The 19990-nt window shown below is 38.0% G+C and overlaps 1 protein-coding gene across 1 annotated transcript in view; it reads left to right on the top strand.

The window, feature by feature from the left end:
- Nucleotides 1-14244, top strand: part of Adam28 (ADAM metallopeptidase domain 28) — an 80633-nt gene extending 66389 nt beyond the window's left edge. The window contains exons 15-21 of the mRNA XM_058580429.1: nucleotides 233-428; nucleotides 4969-5071; nucleotides 7007-7166; nucleotides 10123-10203; nucleotides 10526-10604; nucleotides 13183-13291; nucleotides 14151-14244. Of these exons, the coding sequence (XP_058436412.1) occupies nucleotides 233-428; nucleotides 4969-5071; nucleotides 7007-7166; nucleotides 10123-10203; nucleotides 10526-10604; nucleotides 13183-13291; nucleotides 14151-14244 (822 nt within the window). The remainder of the gene's footprint in view (nucleotides 1-232; nucleotides 429-4968; nucleotides 5072-7006; nucleotides 7167-10122; nucleotides 10204-10525; nucleotides 10605-13182; nucleotides 13292-14150) is intronic.
- The last annotated feature ends 5746 nt before the right edge of the window (nucleotides 14245-19990 follow it).

Below are 19990 nucleotides of genomic sequence, written 5' to 3' on the forward strand. Positions count from 1 at the left end.
GTTACATTATAAATTCAAAACATTGATTGCTTAAAAACTTAGGGCGTTGATGGACATCAACAGAACAAGAGGTGGCTTTAAAGTATTCAGAGCAAAAATAAACTGAAGAAAATTATGCCTCTCATTTCCATGCCTCAAAAGGTCAAATGGAAATGATTATTTGTGTTAATTTGAGGTATTGGGGCAAAGGAGATGGGAAAAAAAGCCTTTCTCTACTTTTCCCCCCCTGCAGCTTAGAAAGGCTGGGACTGTGTGCAGACCTGCAAACAACGAGTGCGACCTGCCTGAGATGTGTGATGGTAAATCCAGTCGCTGCTCCAGTGATAGATTCCGAGTCAATGGCTTCCCTTGCCAAAATGGGCAGGGCTACTGCTTGAATGGGCGGTGCCCTACGCTGCAGCAGCAGTGCACAGAGATGTGGGGCCCAGGTAGGGGACGAACCTGGCTCTCTATGCACATGCAGAGAAAGATCCTTTGGATGACAATGTAATCATCAGCAAAGGGCCATTCTTTTCCTTCTTCTTTAAACTGTGTCACACTCAAAACCATGGATGAGTGTATTTTAAGACTTAACGAGTTTAGAATTGCCAGATTTGGCAAATAAAGATAATGATAACCCAGTTAAATTTTAATTTCAGATTAACTACATTTGTGATTTAGTATCACTATGTGCCATGCAGTATTTGAGATACACTAAAATAATAATAATAATAATAATAATAATAATAAATGAAAGAAAAGAAAAACCATCTAAAATTCTAATTAAATTGGATATCCAGGGTTTTGTCTGTCAACCCTAAGATGTTTCGCAGACAAGCAAACTTTAGAAGTTTGTGGATGCACGCGCGCGGGCACATAAGGATGCAATGCATGCTTGAGTGGCAGGAATCCTGGGGAATGTTACCAAAAACAAAGAAATGGCTGGGTTGTGGCTTTGTGGTAGAGTACACTAGATTTGATCCTCGGCACCACAAAAAACAAACAAACAAACAAACAAAAAAAATCAAACAAATAAATAAATAAATAAAGATATCGTGTTCATCTAAAACTATTTTTTTTTTAATGTTGAGGCTGGAATGTGGAAGCGCAATGAGGAAATGGGAAAGCTCTTCAGTGGATACTTTGGTCCCTGGAATGTTAGAGATCAGACTCTGATTAAACCATAATAAAAACTTTCAAAATAAAAGTGTAATTTAAAGCTCTCCAAAAACTTTAACATTTAAATTATATTAAATAGCTTGGTTGGAAAGACAATTTTAGATCACATAAGTGATCTCACATGTAAAAGCTGAAAAACAGTGGAATTTGTAGAAATAGAGAATAGAAAGATGACTATCAAGGGCTCAGAGAGGGGTCAGAAAGATGCTATCTTAGGTTACAAAATTCTATTAAAAAAAAAAAAAGAAGGGTTTGTTTTTTTTTAAGCAATTATTTGGATTTCCCAAATATGATCTGCATTGTGTCCATGGATTTAATTTTCATAGCCCTTCCCACCACACTTTCAAATTTCTACTTAAATGACTGAGGAAATTCTTATTCAAAAAGAAAAAAAATCTACATATTCCTAAAAATATCTGAAAAGGTTGCATGCAGGAACATTTTCCTAATTCCTGAAAATAAATCAAGACTAAGGAAAGAAAAAAGCATTCCTGATGCACAAAATACCCAGAAAAACAAGAAACATCAGAATCCTATAAAAATCTCAAAATAAAAGTAAAATAAAATAAAAATCTGTAAATAAAACCTTCTGTGTTCCGCAAGAGACTTAATTTGAAGACCAAATCTTAGTGCCATTATTGCATCAGGAAGTGAGGGATGCGCTGGAATCTGACTTCAGCCATCCTGTCTGTATTTTCTGCAGCTGGGTATGCTGCAGTAAAGGTAGAATGAAACTGATTTTGCTGGCTAAGACTTCATGCTGCCCTGGCTAACTTGGTTATATGACAAAAACCTTGGGAAAGAAAATCTTTAGCACAGAAGCAAAGCTCTAAGCATCTCCTTTATTACCTGGTTAAAAAAAAATTGATAGATGTTACCTACTGCCTTAGTTTGACTGACTGTATTTATTATCTGTCTCCACTAAATCCTGTAAACTTCCTAGTACAGGGATACGATCCATCTTCTGCATAGTTGTATTTTCAGTACCTCCTACTACAGTGCCTGACTTTAGTAAATATTCAAAAGTATCTATTGAATTAATGTTGCCTTTTCTTATTTGATAAGAATGGGGAAGACCTTTTACATCTCACATTAAAAACTATTATCAAATACTACAGAAGCAGACCAGGCCCCCAATTCTCAATTTTACAATTTATAATAATAACAAATTTATCTTAATCTGAAAAATAGCATAACATAGACACATAATAAAAAATCACTTTTGAGCATCAAATCATTTCTACAAATCAATAGAAATTCAAAGTACTAGAAATGTGGTTAAGATACAAGCAGGCAGTTCATAATGAAGAAAAAATACAATAAAAATTAAAATTATTTTAACTCACCACCAGTATGAGAACTATGAATGAAAACAAATTAAACTTGTATATTTGTGTCCTGGCAAAGATGTGTCACAGGTGTTAATGCTCAGGGTTGGCAAAGATGTGACAGCACACCTAACTTCCCTATGTCACTAGTAAAAATAAGGATTAGCACAGTCTTTAGAGAGAATGTGGAAAAACACTTACACGACCTTAAAAGTATTGTTTTGTACTCCCTAGCAATCATACCAAGAAATATGTATTAGCAATAATTTTTCTGCCACCCTTTTTGAAATGATAGTGAATAATATTAAAATATTTCCAAATTCAAAAGTTAAGGATTGGTGAAATAAACTATAGTTTTTAATCTAATGACATTTTTGCAGCTGTAATGCCATAGCATATTTAATGTCTGGAAAGGTACTGACATATTAATTGGGATAAAGCAAGTTAAAATGCAGCCTATGAATGATACTTTTTGTAATCTTAGCAAGAGGAACTCAGAGGTTTGGGATTAGGAATACGATTACTCACACCTAATTATTCTTTTTTTTCCAGTGTATTTTATTAGTATAATAAATGTTAGTAATGTTACTTACATTCAAATAATCATGAAAATATAGTGACAAAACTCATTGTCTTGAGTATTGAAACATGAAGTTCATCTATAACGTTTTGAGTTTACAAAGCAATACAATATGTTTAATAGGTTTTTCTTGAAAATGACACAATATCCTCAGAGACTTTTGCTTATTTTAACCTTGTTTGTCAGTTGTCAAAGATTTATTCAAAATTCCCCAGTGCCTAAGAAAGAGTCGTTTAGTGATTTTTCATAAGGACAGCCTATCCCAAGGAAAGCATATAGGTCTTCCACTCAGCAGTGGGCGTGAAGTTGGTTTTTTTTATCTCTCTGTGACTTAATATGGTTCTTAGTTTCTTCATTGATCAAATGAGAATGACAATAAGAAAGGCTAGTGTTCTTGGCCACATGCTGCTCACCAGGCACCTTTCTCCGTGGCTGTCATTTACTCACTTTAGCAGATGTCCTCATTTCAAGGATGAGCAAACCCAGGGAGATCAGATACTTGCCCAGGTTCACACAGTTGCTTCAGTTTTGCTTGGTGCCTGATCTCTTAACCACTGGTTTGTGCTTGTCTGTCTGGGGGAGACTGCATGAGAATTTAAACACATTTGCCACTTGCTTGGCACATAGTAGGAGTTTGAACATAAATAGAGTCACCATGGCACCATATATTGACAAAGTATTTTATGAAAGTTTTTCTCTCTTTATTTTGTTTTGGGTACCAGAGATTGAACTCAGTGGCACTCAACACTGAGCCACATCCCCAGCCCTATTTTGTATTTTATTAGAAACAGGGTCTCACTGAATTGCTTAGCACCCCACCATTGCTGAGGCTGGCTTTGAACTCGTGATCCTCCTGTCTCAGCCTCCCGAGCTGCTGGGATTATAGGCTTGCGCCACCGTGACTGGTGAAAGTTTTTCTCTTTTATGTGGAAGATGTGCACAGGAATATTTTCAAAAATATTTTATCCAACTAAACAATTTTAGTCCTACTACTTTCTATTATATTTGAGTATTTATATTTTGGTAGATCTATATTTAGTAGATGGATAACTGCAATCAAATACTTTGTTAACTGAGTTTTAAGTTGATTTCCTTATTAAGCTAATTATGACTTTCTAAAATCTTCATTAGAATGTTTATACACTATTTCATGTTTTCTCAAAACTATGAATAACCATAATATTTTCCTCATAAAACTCATAGAATATCATCTTCAAAATAAATTTCATCATTGATCTAAAAAAACAAGATAGCATTTGAATATGGATGCTTGTAGGCTGGTGACAGAAAGCATGTCTTCTGGCTAAGTCTCTATACTTAGAGGGGTTTTTAACCTTCAGCAAATCATTCAAATACTTCTAAAATTTATTAGTCATATTCAATAACAGAAGATTTAAAAGATTATTTTAAATTCTAACCAGATCCTCTGATACCAAACATTGAGATCTGTATTTCTGAGAATGGTCAATAGAAATTATGCAAAAATAGTACAGGCCGAGTGTCTCTAATTTGAAAATCTAAAGTCCAAAATGCTCCCACACTCCAAATTATTTTGACTACCAACACGATGCCACATCTACCTCACGTGACAAGTCACAGCCAAAACACAGGTATACTAAAAATGTTGTATAAAATTACCTTCAGGATATGTGTATAAGGTATATATGAAACATAAGTGAATTTTCTATTTAGCCGTGGGTCCCATCCCCAAGCTTTCTCATTATGTATATGAAAAATTCCACCCACATCCCAGATTTAAATCCTAAACAGTCTGGTCCCAAGAATTTTAGATAAAGGTTACTCAATATGTACTTTTCATTCTAGTTTTATACGTCGTTAGTCTTTTGCAGAACTAAATTTCTTGCCTCTTTTCTTTTCCTATGTCTCCCCACTTGCACCCAGGAACCAAGGCTGCAGATGAGTCCTGTTACCACAAGAATGAAGATGGGTCCAAGTATGGATACTGTCACATAGAAAATGACACTCGCATTCCCTGTAAAGCAAAGTAGGTGACCTTGTTTGAACCTTCTTCTCCACAGACTAGGGTAATGGCACACTTCAGCCCACATTCTGATTTATTCCAGTTAAAGGAAAAGAGAATCCAGATCCAAGCATTTTGACATACTTTCATTGACGACTATGTGCCATGTTTGGGCTAGGTACTGAATCTCTTTCTGCAGATGGCACCAAGCACGGTTGTTATAGTAGAATGGAGATTGGAGATCAAATATGCAGGAGTGAATAGTGCTGGTTGGAAATTTTCCCATGAACTTTCCAGTATTCTTCAGCTACTTTTCAATCTACTGCTTTTCATTATGAGTCTGGCAGGTAGAAATATTCATCTACCTTGAGGAATAACTGATACAGGACACTGACAGTTTTATTTAATTTAGCCGTGGAATTACATAAAGAGTCAGTAAGAGATAAGATTGAAAATTTGTTTTATTTTTAGTATTATATCCTGCAAAGAATAAAAAAAATTAGAATATCTCAGCGGATGCAATTGAGATTTTTCTTTCCTTTTTTTTTGATTCTGCAATTTAAAATGGCTTAGAATTCAAATTATACTAAACTCTTTGTACCAGCTTCAAATTTTATATACACAAAGTAATTTATAACAAGAGGCTTGAACAAGATCAGTGTTTCTCAGAGTTTTCCTAATGAACACCAATGTTTCTGGATGACAAATATTACCAAACAAAATTGGGCCTTCTCTTAGAGGAATCTTGGCCTACATAACAAATCATGGTGGGGGTCTCTCTTTGGCAGGAGCCAGGGCAGATTCAAAAGAGGGAATATTATGTAAAAAGCAATGTGTGGGAGTCAGAGGGCGATAGGCGGTGAGTGGGAAGGAAGTTGGGTAGTTCCATGTTTCCTCTGCACCTGTGCACCCATGTTATCCTGCATAACTGTGTGGATGGACACTGGGTAGTTTCTGCAGCATGAGGCTCAAGTGTCTCATCAGCCCACAGCTTGCCCTTCTAGTCACTTCTTAACAGTGGGGAGTCAGCCTGGAGTTCCATTTGCCCATGGCTGGCTGTCTTCATATGGTTCTACCCCAATGATTCATGAAAAAACACCCTCTCATGTTTAAAGGGAATGCATGACTTCATCCATTCTTTATTATACTTTCTGCAGCCACAGGAGACATTGGAAAAAATCTAGTGGAATTGCTTTCAGAATACTTTTTCGCAGCCCTCTGAATTTTGTGCAAAGAAATTAACTCCAATTTTATTGCCTTTGCCTTTGCTTACTTTTATTGGTGGCAAATGAATGACTTCCTTGAATGTTGAGTAGTTTAATCTGCAGATGCGGGCCGACTGTTCTATTTGTAATCCCACTAAAGCCTTAAAAATCAAGGGAGGCTCAGTTTCGTATGCACCTAACTCTAGTTGAGAATTAAGAGTTTTATCTGTTAGAATTTTTCTGCTCCAAGTCATAAAAACAAGTATATTACTCTCTTAGGTGCCCTCCATGATGTTAGGAATCCATCCTCTGTGTATCTTCTAGCAGTACCACACTTACAACCTCTGTTCTCAAGTATTTCTCTTGGTCTGTAAGGGCTTCTCCAGCTATCACACCCCAATCAGCAGAAAGGAGAAAATGCTGAGGGGTTGGACATATCTCCTTATTTTGGACAATCTCCTAGAATCTAAGTTTAAGATTCTGCTTCTTTCCCATTGACTAGAACTTAGGCAACTTGTAAAAATGAGCTCTCCTGGGATCTGGAAAAGGTGTTTATTTGAGCAATAGTGTATTTTACTAATCTCTAGGGTTTCTATTACTGAGGAATGAGGGAAAAAAGGCATATAAAATACAAACTAGTAGTCTCTGCTACAGAGATAAGCATTCTTTATTAAATATTGATAGCCACCGAGCTGACCTGTGTTTATATAAAACTACAATCTGAACCCTGAAATAATTGTGGCTTTTTCCTCAGAGACATCATGTGTGGCAAGTTGTTCTGTCAAGGTGGGTCAGGTAATTTGCCCTGGAAAGGATTTATAATATCTTTCCAGACATGTAAACTATTTGATCCTGAAGATACAAGTCAAGGAATAGACATGGTGGCCAATGGAACCAAGTGTGGGAAGAACAAGGCAAGTTGAAATTGTGGATGTCACTCAGAATGTTTTTTGTTGTTTGTTTTGGGGATGCTTGGTTTGGCCTGTGTTGTTTTGCTTCTCAGTTATTAACCACTTTCCTTGTTTCCCAGTTATTGAATTCATTGTGTTTTGATACAATAGCTATGAATTTGAATTTGTTATACCTATAAGCAATTTAAGATATGAGAATGGTAGAGAACCTAGCAGAGAGCAAGAACAGGAACTGTTGTTAATATTCCCAAACATTGTGGTGAAATTTGAAATAATGATTTACAGGTATGATTTCAGGAAAGGTGTGATATGCATGCCGGCCATACATGGATAGCCCATGTTTGTCTCCAGAACGCTGGCCTGCATGGTCCAGGAGCACTGTCCACTCTCCTAGGTTAAATCTGGAAACCACTGAAAGTGCCAAGGTGTGGGATACTACACTTCAGTTAACAATCTATACATTCATTAAAAGTATAATAATCTCACAATCTCAGGCAGAGGGACTACTTGACTGGGGCCAACATGAACTTTGATAATGCGGTTCATCTCCCATAGGAGATTAGAATAAGCCTATTTATTGCATTCATATATCTATAGAACCCAAGAATTGCCCCAATTTTTTATTGTTGTAAAATATTATCTTATTTCCTAACCTGTTTGAGCTATTAAAATGTGAATTTATTGACAAATGAGTCTAAAATTATCTTTGTGGTTCAGTATTGGTATTATTTAGTTAAAAAAATCAGAAAACAAATACAAAAATATAAAAAAAGCATATGGAATTGGCATGGCCCATGAGTCTTGGAGCCAAACATATAAATTTAGAAAGACTTAAATTCTGCAGATTTGAAATGAAATGTTAGTTCTAGATTCTTAAGAGGTCCTCAGCATCTGATCTTCCTTCCCAGTACGTTTCTTAAAATACACGCCATCATCAAGGGCAAGAATTCCCACGTGAAGCAGGCAGTCTTTAATTGGATCTTCCAGATTTCAGATGCTGGTTCCTTTAGGTTTTCTAGAAGCTTTTAAAGGCCTTAAGACATCTCACAGTAGCCTGGATGAGTTGCAGTGCTTGAAGTTAAGGGAGGAGGGACGTGTAGACTGAGGCAGAAGTTAGGTATCCCTGGGTTCTCTGCCTTTAAGATCATCTTACCATTAGTGTCCGATCCTTAACTTCTTGTATAGTCACTGTTCCTGAGATATAAAGTGGTTGGGAGTCTTTAAAAGTAGATCACTGTTTAGGTAAACTTTATCAATCATATGGGGTTAGCTTAACTAAAGGAAGGGCACAGGCAAACAAGGCCATCTCCATTTTCCTTTTCAAACCGGCATCTGCAGAGGAAAGAGGAGGATTGTGTATCTTTACCTTCTCCCTTGACAAAGGCATGCCAGGGCCACTTTAGACAGTGCCTGTCAACCTCATCACACACTCTCAGCTTTCTCACCTTCTTACAGAACGGATGTCACTTCAAAGGCCTGTACTTCTCTCTCTGGACTTGGCTGTGTAACATGACTTCTACCCATCACACCACTTTCCTTTTTTCTTCTCTGTTACAAAATCTCTCCCCTCAATCATGATCAAAGACAGATGATTGGGTTTTGACTTTACAACATTGCTTGTCTTATGGCTCCTGTCGCACCTTAGCATCAGTTCCCACACTATATCAGGCTGCTTCAGGTTAAAATGGACTTCAACAGTCAGGATGTTGATTAATTCAAGCAACGCTAAGTCCAGAACACCACATGGTTGATTTGGTGGTACCCTGGCACCATCAAGGAGCTAGTTCCTTTTCTCCTTGCCCCCTGCTGTCTCCAGAACGCTGGCCTGCATGGTCCAGGAGCACTGCCCACTCTCCAGGCTGGAGTGCGGAGCAGAAAACACAAGGTTTTCCTTGGGTGGCTTTTCTTAGGAGTGAAGAAATTTTTCTTAGAAGCACATTTCTGGCAGACTTGGAATCATCATTTCTCGCCCATAATTTTATTACCCATTCTTAAACTAATACTTGACAAGGGACAAGGAATGACCATGGTTGACTTGTGTTCACCTAAATTCATCCTTTGAAGTAGGGAAGGCCTCAGTCTCCCCAGGAAGCACATGTGGACCCTACATATTAATAAAGTTGGATGTCTGCAGCAAACACCTGCATCTGCTATGTGCATGTTAAATAATCAAAGTAAGAAAAGCGGCTTCGACATATTTAGATGTTTTATGTTGAAATCTTCCCACTTGGTTTTCACAGTAGAATGATTTAGTCGAATGGAATCAATGAGGAAGCCCAGAGGTGCAAAATAAAGGAGAGCAGAGCTGCTCTAGGGAAAACGGGTTCCAAAGTCTGTTCCTGCAGCATCTCCTAGTGTTCCAAGGCGCACAGTGTTCAGAAGAAGGCTTATGCACTTCACTTGCCTAATCCTGCATTACATCCTCCAAACGCATTTCACAAGTGCCTATTAGGTACTTGGGACTAGGTTTTCAAACTTCATGAATTTTAGTGTTCCAACACTGGTAGGTGCTCAATGAATGACAGCAACTCTGATAATAATTCAGAGAGAAACAAGAAAAATATTTTTTCTACATAAATGATCATTGTTATAATATGGCATGTATTGGGATATCAGCATGTATTTTCCAAAATAATTTTATTTGAAATGGGTACTTGTATTATGTGAAGGGCTTAGTTCAGTGCTCTTCATCTTACGTGTGGGACTGAAGCTGTAGATCGAGGGAAAGATCCATAGGAATTAAGCAAAGGAAGGAATTTATCGATGAAGGGGGCTTCCCACATGTTTTATCATAAAAATTTTCAGGTGCCATCTTCATCTTTCAGAAAAATACTGTAATTTCCTTAGTAGGAAGGCAAGTTGGATAACAATAATAGTGACTAACAGAAGACCAGATTCCACACAGTCAGCCACTGGCAAAGATGAAGCCACCAGGATCACATTTTCACGTCCCTTTCAGGTGTGCATGAATGCAGAGTGTGTGGACATGGAGAGGACCTACAAGTCGACCAATTGCTCCTCCAAGTGCAAAGGACATGCGGTAAGGTGTGAAAATGAGTGTTCCCGAGCCTGCAGAGTCATAGGTGATTTTAAGTCAGTTGCTGTGAAGCAGAAGGAATGCTTTCGGGGTTCAAGGGTCACGGTTGAGTGTGGCCAACCCCTCGGCAGCTCTGACTCTGAGACTTCTCTTCTGAGGACATTAACTGAAATGCCTGCGAGGCACTCAGACCTTACCTGGGCAGGTGAAGGACGGCAGAGGGGAGGAGTGACCGTGTTTCAGAGTGGGCTTGTGGTGGAGGAACGGGGCTTTGGAGTGTGCGCTCAGTCTAGTGGGGAGACTCACAGCGCCCTTGCCCCTCCAGGTGTGTGACCACGAGCTGCAGTGTCAGTGTGAAGAAGGATGGGCGCCTCCGGACTGCGACGACTCTTCCACCGTCTTCCGTAGGTGACCTGCAGCCTGGGAAACTGCTCTGCTCCTCCAAGCTTTGGTTTTATATCATGTAGGACTTTGTTGCCTCTTTTCTCTCCTCTTGGAGTTCCTCTTCTATAGTCATAGACTCCATAATACTAATCCTCAAAGCCTTTTTGATGACTTTTAAATCATTTTTTTCCATTAACTCTATTTTTACTCTTCAGACCAAGAAATCTCAAATTTTGTTTTAACATACCAAATTTTCTTGCTTTATGATGACTCCTCTGTCCTAGGGGCCGTGACTTGTTGGATAGGTAAAATGACCTCATAAAACTCTCAGAGAACATGATTTCTGCTATTTTTATAGGTTCAGTGCATCTCTGGCTGCACTTCTTGCCTTTTAAAGTAACACTTCTCAGAGACTAATATAGCTAAACTATGTTTCTTTGTGTGTTTGTATATAGCACATCAGTTTTCCATACTTTTACTTTCATCCTTTCTGGATTCTCTTTATGTCTGTCTCTTTCATTAAAAAGAAAAATGCATGCAAATATCTCTCTTGCTTTAGGATTTAGTCTCATGCTTTGTGTTTTTTTATTTTTAGTCTTAATTTTTCTTTTTTCAATGTATCTGGAGTACTGATTTAGTTTAAATTCAATGTAATTACTGATATATTTAGATATAAATCTGTAATTATAGAGTTTCTATTTGTCTTGTCTTTTCTTTTTTTTCTGTCTTCTAGACTTACTGAGTATTGTAATCATTCCATTTTTTCTTTTTATTAACTTGAAGGTTATGCTTTTCTTTTAGACTCTTTTAGTGTAATTATCCTAAAAAGTTCTACTTCATCTGCTTTTGAAAGTAGATTTTATTTTTAGGGCAGCTTTAGGTTCACATCAAAATTGAACAGAAAGAACAGAGTTCCCTTATACCCCCTGCCTCCTGGTATACACAGTCATTTCCATTAGAGACATGCAGAACCAGAGTGGTACGTTTGTTATAATCAATGAACTGACATTGACAACATTATTACCAAAGTCCACAATTCACACAAAGGGTCTCATTTGATCTTCATTCCTTTCTGAATTTCCTAACTCTGTCCAGGATAATTTTCATGTCTGTCTCTGGATTCCTGCCCTCTCATTAATCTCTACAATTTCTCCAGGTTTTTTTTCCAATTAATTTTTTTCAATATTTCCTTCATCATAGGGAGTATTTTATTTGGCTTTTTAAAATTCTTTTTAGTGGGAAGGTTGATCCAAATTTTCTAGACTGCCATTACGAGAATTAAAGAGATTAGATATACTCTTCAATTATTTCCATTTTAAACTGAACACTCAGTTCCTGTTATTATACTCCTCTCTGTCTGTGCCCCAACTTTACCTCCAGACCATGTGCCTTCAAATTAGGGATGTTTGTAAAGCCAACTTCCTCTTTAGTTCTTCTGATATGTTGCTATCTTGAAAATAGAATTACAATTCCATTTTTAGTTTAAATACATTCTTTCCATTCTTAAGGTATCTACATTGTATCTAACACAAATGCCTACAAACTTTATTTTCTTTTTACTTTACTAAAAAGTAATTTTTATGGAAGGGAAGATGGGGAGATTTGAACTGACATCATTGTCTTACCTAGAATTTTATTTCTGAGGTATCTACTTCCACCTGCCTATGTGCTCACACTTGTGAACTTTTCTTGCATTTATACAACAACTAACCCTTTTTTTTTTTCTTTTTCATATTGGGGACTGAACCCAGGAGTGCTCTACCACTGTGCTACATCCCTGGTTCTTTTTATTACTTATATTTTGAAACAGAATCTTGCTAAGTTGCTGAGGCTGGCCTGGAACTTGTCATCCTCCAGCCTCAGCCTCCACAGTAGCTGGGATGACAGGTGTGCACCATTGCACCCAGTTATATCAAATTATCTTGTGACAGGTCTGCTGATCTCTATAATGACAGCAGGATCTCTCTGCATTCCTCTTCAGACTTGTACCTCCTGGTCTCTTGTGGTTTCTGATTATTAAAAGAGAAATAAATACTTGAGATAGCAGACATTATAAAAGAGAAAACACCACAAGGACCCAGGAATATTGGTTAAAACCATTCCCTGGTTCACGGGGTCAAGTAATTTATTTTCTGACCAATATACAACAAATATCAGAAAAACAGTCGTCTGCATCAGCTTTCTTACTAATATCTCAGCTCCTTATTTGCTACTGAAGAGAATATCATTTCCAGGTTGCATTTTTCATTTGCTGGTTTCATTCCAAAGTGAAGTTCAAAAGCATTTCATTCTCGCTCTGACATCCTCTCTATTTTTCATTTTTTCTAATTGCCAGCCCTTCATTTACCTGTTATCTCAGAATCACCCTTCAGAGAATTCTCAGTGGTATGATGCTTTTCTTATATTAAATGTTTCTTACTGATTTCCTCTTTATACATATTAATGCAATAGTCATGATCAAAGTACACTTTCTTTATGTTGGCTGTGAGATATTTTCCAAGGAACACAGGTTTATTTGGGGAAGGGGGAGACAAATTTGTGCACACAGTGAAGCAAGCGGTGTGTAGATGCCAATTCCGCCTGTCCTCTCTGTTGCAGATTTCTCCATTGTGGTTGGAGTGCTGTTCCCAGTGGCAGTCATATTTGTGGTGGTTGCCATAGCAATCCGGCACCAAAATGCCAGAAGAAAGGGGAAGAAAGTTCAGAGGTAAGCCTTTACTCGGCTGGGGCCTTAAATGTAGGAGTCTGATCCAAGCTCCCAAATTTAGTTTTGGTTTTCTTCACGTATTCAATAATATACATACATCTTGGGCCAGAGTTTGGGTAATTCTTTTTCTGGGAAATCCTTTATAGCAAGAAGTATTTTATTCTTCTATTAATTACTGTATTTATAATTAATAATAAGCATGGTAGTAACTCTCATTATTAAAGGCTGCTGCATTTATTATTATAAGAGCACTGCATCTAGCAATTATTCATCACTAACTATATGATAAACATCGTGCCAAGCCCTAGTATACCCACTATCTCATTTAATCCTGACAGGAGCTTCATGAAGTGTTACTGTTATTTCCATCTTATAGATGAGAAGGTGATGCCTATCAATCCTGCAAGAGTTGTTGTGACTGATGTGGAAACCAGCTCAGAGAGGATAAGGGATTTACAGTCTTGCAGAGTAAATAACGGAGCCTTGATTTCCATCTAGATCTATCTGTCTCACAAACAATTTTACAAAGGTTCTTATCCAACAGAATCCTTTTAGCATTTTTAAAAGCTAATTTATTCATCCATAATAATAAATATTAAATGAATAAAGATAATAAAATGAGATGATTCAGATTTTAAAAAAATTGGTTTTAACACCATTACTAATAGGCTCTGTGGGAAAAGAAAAACAAAATTGTTAATGATGTTTCTCAATTATAGGATAACTATACAAGAATATGCTGGGGAGCTAGGAAAAACCCAGCCAAGAAGCAGGCCTGACACAGTGGGCTGTCTTCCATCCTTTCCCTGGCATGCCGAAGGAAGTGCTGTCAATTTATACAACGTGTCTTTGCTTTCAGGCCACTATCCCCCACTGACACCGGGCCACACATGCAGAAGAGTAAGCCCCAGATGGTGAAGGCCATTCAACCCCAAGAGGTGAACTCCAGTTGACACTCTGCTTGCCAAGGCCCCAGTGTGTGACTTTTTCGCACTCTCCTATCCTGACTACATACTTAACACTTTTGCCCTGCGGTGTTTTCTCAAATCTACCCAAATTTGCCTTTTGTTAATGTGAAAAAGAATCCCTAAAATGCAGAGGCTACTTGGTTAGGGCTCATGGAATGAAGAGAGTAATGAACAATGAGAACCAATGTCTCCTTCTGTTTCTTTCTCTTCTGTACTCTGGGTTGATTCCTTGTTCTTTGGGCAAATGTCCCCATAGATAAAGTGCTTCATATTTTTGTATGACAATATATGCAATATGTAATACCCTGGTCATGTTCTACATGTCTAGAGATTTTAGTTGATGCTAGTTAATGGTAATAACATTGGTAATCATGTTTCTGGGGATATACTCCTATAAATGCCCCAACTGAGCCACTTGGATTTCCTGTCTTGTCCCTTAGTGTTTGGCTCTGAGCTACCAAGCTTTGAGTGGGTGACTTATTGGAAGCTTACTTAGGAAACCATTGGTTTTATTTAAAAATATGATTGTTTGTTTTGGGATGAGTTGGATGAAGCTGTGTGTCTCTGCTCTGCCTGTGGAAGGCAGTGTGCCTCTGCTTCTCTTGTGAGTTAGCAGCCTCTCTGTACTACCCTGCCCACCCTCGAGGAGATACTAGTGAAAAACACAACCCACTATGCCCAAGTAATTATCCAGAAGAATGTTGAAACTTGTGGAATATAATATATAAATTCTTCTGCAAAACGTTTTGAAAATGTGAAGTACGAGAATGTGCACCTCTCCATTATATTCCTAAATTTAACCATTAAAACTGAACCCCAGGGCTGAGAAATTGATAATGCCTTATAAGAAGAGTACCAATCTGCTTCATGAAGCACCATTATTAGTCAGTTTGGGTTGATATAACAAAAATGGCATAAACTGAGTGTCTTAAATAGCATCTATTTGTCATTGTTGTAAAGGATGGAAAGTCCAAGATGGAGATGCTGACAGATTTGGTGTCTGGCAAGAGTTTACTTCCTGGCTTGTAGACAGCTGCCTTCTTACTGTCTCCTCACATGGTTGGGAAAGAGAGATCGTCTCTTTGTGTCTTTTTTTGTAAGAGCATTAATCCTATCCTGAGAGCTCTTCCTTCAAAACCTATGTTCCTTCCAAAGACCCCACCTCCATGCACCATCACATGGGGATTAGGGCTTCGACAAATGAAATTATGGAGAGACTCAAACACTCAGTCCATAGTAACCATCTTCCATTGTCATTGGACTATGCATGAATTATATGTGTGCCCCAACATGAAAGCAACTCATGGGTTTAGAATATTCTCATGGGTAAGGTTATAAATTCTCCATTTCTGAAAATAATTTAAACCTTTTCATTAAGCACAACTGTTTTCAATAACTTATCTTCAAATTACTTTGCTTTTGTCTTCTTTCTAGCTAATTACAAAGCCTGATTTTCCACCACCACCAATTCCTACCTCTATAACTTCTTCGTTCCTTGTAAGTATTAGGTGTTCACTGGTGTGTTTTTTGTTTTTTTGTTTTTTAATATCTCTTGAGCTCACTTGGAATACAGTGTCTAAATCTTTGGGCTTTTTACTGGGACGTGTGCTTTGCAGGGTAACCTAACACATCCTACCACCTTTGTCCTGGGGTATCTCAAACAGCAAGGCCTATATATTATCTATAAATTCATATGTCATTGGATTTTAATATTGATTGTAATTATTGAAAAAGTGATATACTTCTGTTGTATGAGGTAAAATTTAAAGAATCATTTCTATATTTTCATACTAGAGAACATAAAGTTTTATCATTTGTGGTACTTACTATCACTTGTAGGTGGAATAATTCTTTTTTTTTTAAAGAGAGAGAGAGAATTTTTTAATATTTATTTTTTAGTTTTTGGCGGACACAACATCTTTGTTTGTATGTGGTGCTGAGGATCGAACCCAGGCCGCACGCATGCCAGGCGAGGGCGCTACTGCTTGAGCCACATCCCCAGCCCTGGAATAATTCTTATTAGAGTTTTGTTTTTGTTTTTGTAGTAGAAGGTAGATGTTTTAGTCAGCTTTTTCTCCACTATGACTAAAAGTCCCAACCACACAATTGTAGGAGGAAGAGTTTATTTGAGGGCTCACTTTTTCGGAGGTCTCCATCCATGGACAGCAGGCTCCATTCCTCAGGGCTTGGGGTGAGGCTGAACATCATGGCAGAGTGTGTGACAGAGGGAATCAGCTCACATGGTGATCAGAAGCAAAGAGAGAGAGACTCTACTCTCCACACACAAATATATACCACATAGCCACGCCCCCGATTAACTACCTCCTCCAGCCACACCCCACCTGCCTCCAGTTAGCTGTCAGTCAATCCCATCAGGGATTAATCCACTGATTAGGATAAGGCTATAACCCAATCATTTCTCCTCCAAGTCTTGCATTGTCTCGTGCATGAGCTTTCGGGGGACAGCATATCTAAACCCTAACAGTAGAGTATGAAATTAGACCATGAATTGGAATAAAAGTCAGTGTTCATGAACTAAAAAATGGAATTCATTCAATCATAAAACAGTTTCTGAGCATATTCTGTCATGCCTGGTACTCTTTGGGGGATACTTGAAAAGGTATGAATCTAAGTTCCTTTTCTCCCCCAGAAATTTCATATTTCTAGCTGAGAGACAGATCACATACACATGAAGCACCTAATTCTTCACATATTACTTGTGCCAGAGTGAGAGAGACTGTGTTAGTCACCTTTTCCTCACTGTGACTCAAATTCTTAATGAGAGTGACTTAGAGGAAGGAAACTTTAATTTGGGCTCACGGTTTCAGAAGACTCATGCTCAGCGGGCTCCATTGCTCTGCGCCTGAGATGAGGCAGAACATCATGACAGAAGGGCGTGGTGGACGAGGCAGCTCAGCTCATGGCAATAGGACAGCTCAGAGGAGGAAAAAGGAGCCAGGAACTAGATATCCTCCTCAAGGGCACACCCCCAATGACCCATCTCCTCCTACCAAGACCCATCTGCCTACAATTACCACCCCGTAGTCCACTCAAATTATTAAGCGAATTATTGCCTAAAAGCCCAACCTCTGAATCTTTCTGCATTGGGGACCATGTTTCCAACACATGCGCTTTTTAGGGACATGCCAGGTGGAAACCATAACAGATAGGAATGTGAGAACACAGTGAGGAGAAAATGAATGGGTTTAAAGTGCTTAAGGGAGAGGAGGATCCATTGACTGAGTAGTTGGAATCTGAACTGGCCCCTGACGTTGGGTAGAATTAACGAGTGAAGAGGAGGTAAAGAATATTTTTTATGAAGGAAATAATTCTGTTAAGATGGATTAAAACATTGCATTTCTAATGACCTACCATTATTTTTGCATCTAATTTAGCACAAAGAAACTGCTACTGTTTTTTAAGATAAGCAATGTCTTCATCTAACATAAGAGATCCATGGTCTAATTATTATAATAATGTATCATTCCTTACTAACAAGGGAAAAGTTCCAACCATGTGTTCTTAGAAGAAGTTCACCAAGAACAGTACCTGTTGATTGTCTGGTGGGTATTAACATGAAAATCTTGCTTCTGAGTGTGGCCACTAACCAAGAAGAAGAAGATGAAAGTATCTGAGCTAGAAAGCTATGGTGACCTCCAATTTCCCTACTTTCTCAGGAATAGTCCCTAAGGACAGTGGGAATGGACTCCATCTCCCAGAGAATAATGACCCACACCTGGTCACCTCTCCTTTCCATATTATGATAAGTGTCCAGATGACTCTTTGGACCCCAGGATGGTATTTTTCTCTCCTTGTGTTCCTTCCCTCTCAGGTTTCCACTTCTTCACTCTTGATGTTTCCAATAACCTATCCAATAGGAAGTAGAGATCAGAGAATTGGTTCTAGCTTCTTAATAGTTCCGATTTACATATACGCATAAAATATCTACATTTGTAGGACAAGTTAATTAACAGTTTTATTTTTTTAGGACTCCAATCCAAAAGTCTGAAGCAGCAACTAAGCAAGAATTAATGGACCTGGGATGAAATGGGAAGTCTTGAAAACCTGGAGAACAGAGAAATACACATACTTTCTCACTATGTGCTCCTTACACTAAGGAGGTTAACGTTTCCTGATTCCTGCTATACCTTTGAAGAGATTCAGTAACATTTTTCAAGAAAGCCTGACTCTTGAGAATATGTGTATCAATTTAAAAATTTTTGTCCATAGTTTGGAAAGGAAGATTATTGAAAAGAGATATGTATAAACTTTAAGTCTCTCTAGTTAGTTGATTTTTTTCTTATGCACCCCTTCTTTTTATTATCATGCTAACTAATTGCTTGAGTGTCCTTGAACACTTTGATTTGCTCATGTGATGGTAATTAATGTACCTTCTAATGAAAACAAATAAAAATCACAGGGGACTGGAAGGGAAGGGGAAAATGCACATTTATTATTAAATGCATTGTGACTTCTTCATTGTTTTAATACTTAACTTGTCAAATCAAAACCCTCAGTTAAGAAGAAAATTCTGTAAATGTTGTCTCTTCCATGTGGTGTGTCTCCTGCCTACATTGTTTTCTGAAATATTTATTAACTGTGTCATTTGAGGTTTTCTAAAGTTGAGCAAAACCTACCCAATCAAAATAAAATTATGATTGATATTTGGTTAATTCAGTTACTAACATGGTAAAATTGAACTTTACTTTCTAAATAGAGAAAGTTTTAGTTAAATAAACCAATAGCATACACCAGCAGTTGCAAACTGGTGACCTGCAGGACATGTTTGGACTACAGATGTCTTTTATTTGGACTGAAAGATGTTGACCACATAGTGTTTTTAAATGTTTTGAATTTATTGCCTACATTTTTAAAAAGTGGGAGATCTTATATAAACATCAAAATTCCAAGCTTCTAAAGTAATCAGTTTGTGAACACTAGAACCACATGGCCCTTAACGGCCACAACTTAGCTGACAGATGGTGGGGCAAATATTGCTGGTTGAATGCCTAATATCCCCCCCTTCTTCTTTGCTTTCAGAACCCCAGTTTTATGCACTGCTCATTTTTAGATAAGGTGATCCTAATTATCACCCAGATAAGTTCTTGTCACTTGAACTCAATTATAATGATCTTACTTTGCATACCAGTGGTCAGTCCAGAGAGGAGCATACAACTCTCCTTTTTTGATAGAGGAGGTGTGTTGGGGATTTCTGGGTACTGTGTTCTCATTTTCTCTTTGGGATGGTGGCATCTGCTACTGCTGCAGCTGACCTGTGATTGTGAAGGCAAGGATGATATGCTGAAGAAGACAGAATGAAAGATTCAAAGAAGAAAATCTGGTTTTATTAATGATGCCACAGATTAATAACTTCTGGAGTCACCCCACACTTTATTGGGACTTCAGGTTATATTTCCAATAAATTTTCTTTATTGTTGGAGGCATTTCCAGTTGGGTTTTTCTCTCACCTGCAAGACAAGTCATCCTGACTAATAGAGTAGCCGTCTGCTTCACCAGGGTGCCTGCCCTCTCCATGGCCACTGCTTCCCCTTGTTTCTCTTGCCCTTGGCCTGTTTCATCCGTTTCTATCACCTCCCTGCCCGCTACAGGCTTTTCTTTTCATGAGGAACTTTGCATATGAGAAGTCCATATGCTCTTCTCATATGGGGATCTGGATAACTTCACTCTGGCCTCAGCAGTGAAGCCCAAACATTCAGAACCAATGAAACTC

Source organism: Marmota monax, unplaced genomic scaffold (assembly GCF_021218885.2).
Source record: "Marmota monax isolate L192 unplaced genomic scaffold, Marmota_monax_Labrador192_F-V1.1 WCK01_AAM20220418_F8-fsc00040, whole genome shotgun sequence".
Classification (NCBI taxonomy): domain Eukaryota; kingdom Metazoa; phylum Chordata; class Mammalia; order Rodentia; family Sciuridae; genus Marmota; species Marmota monax.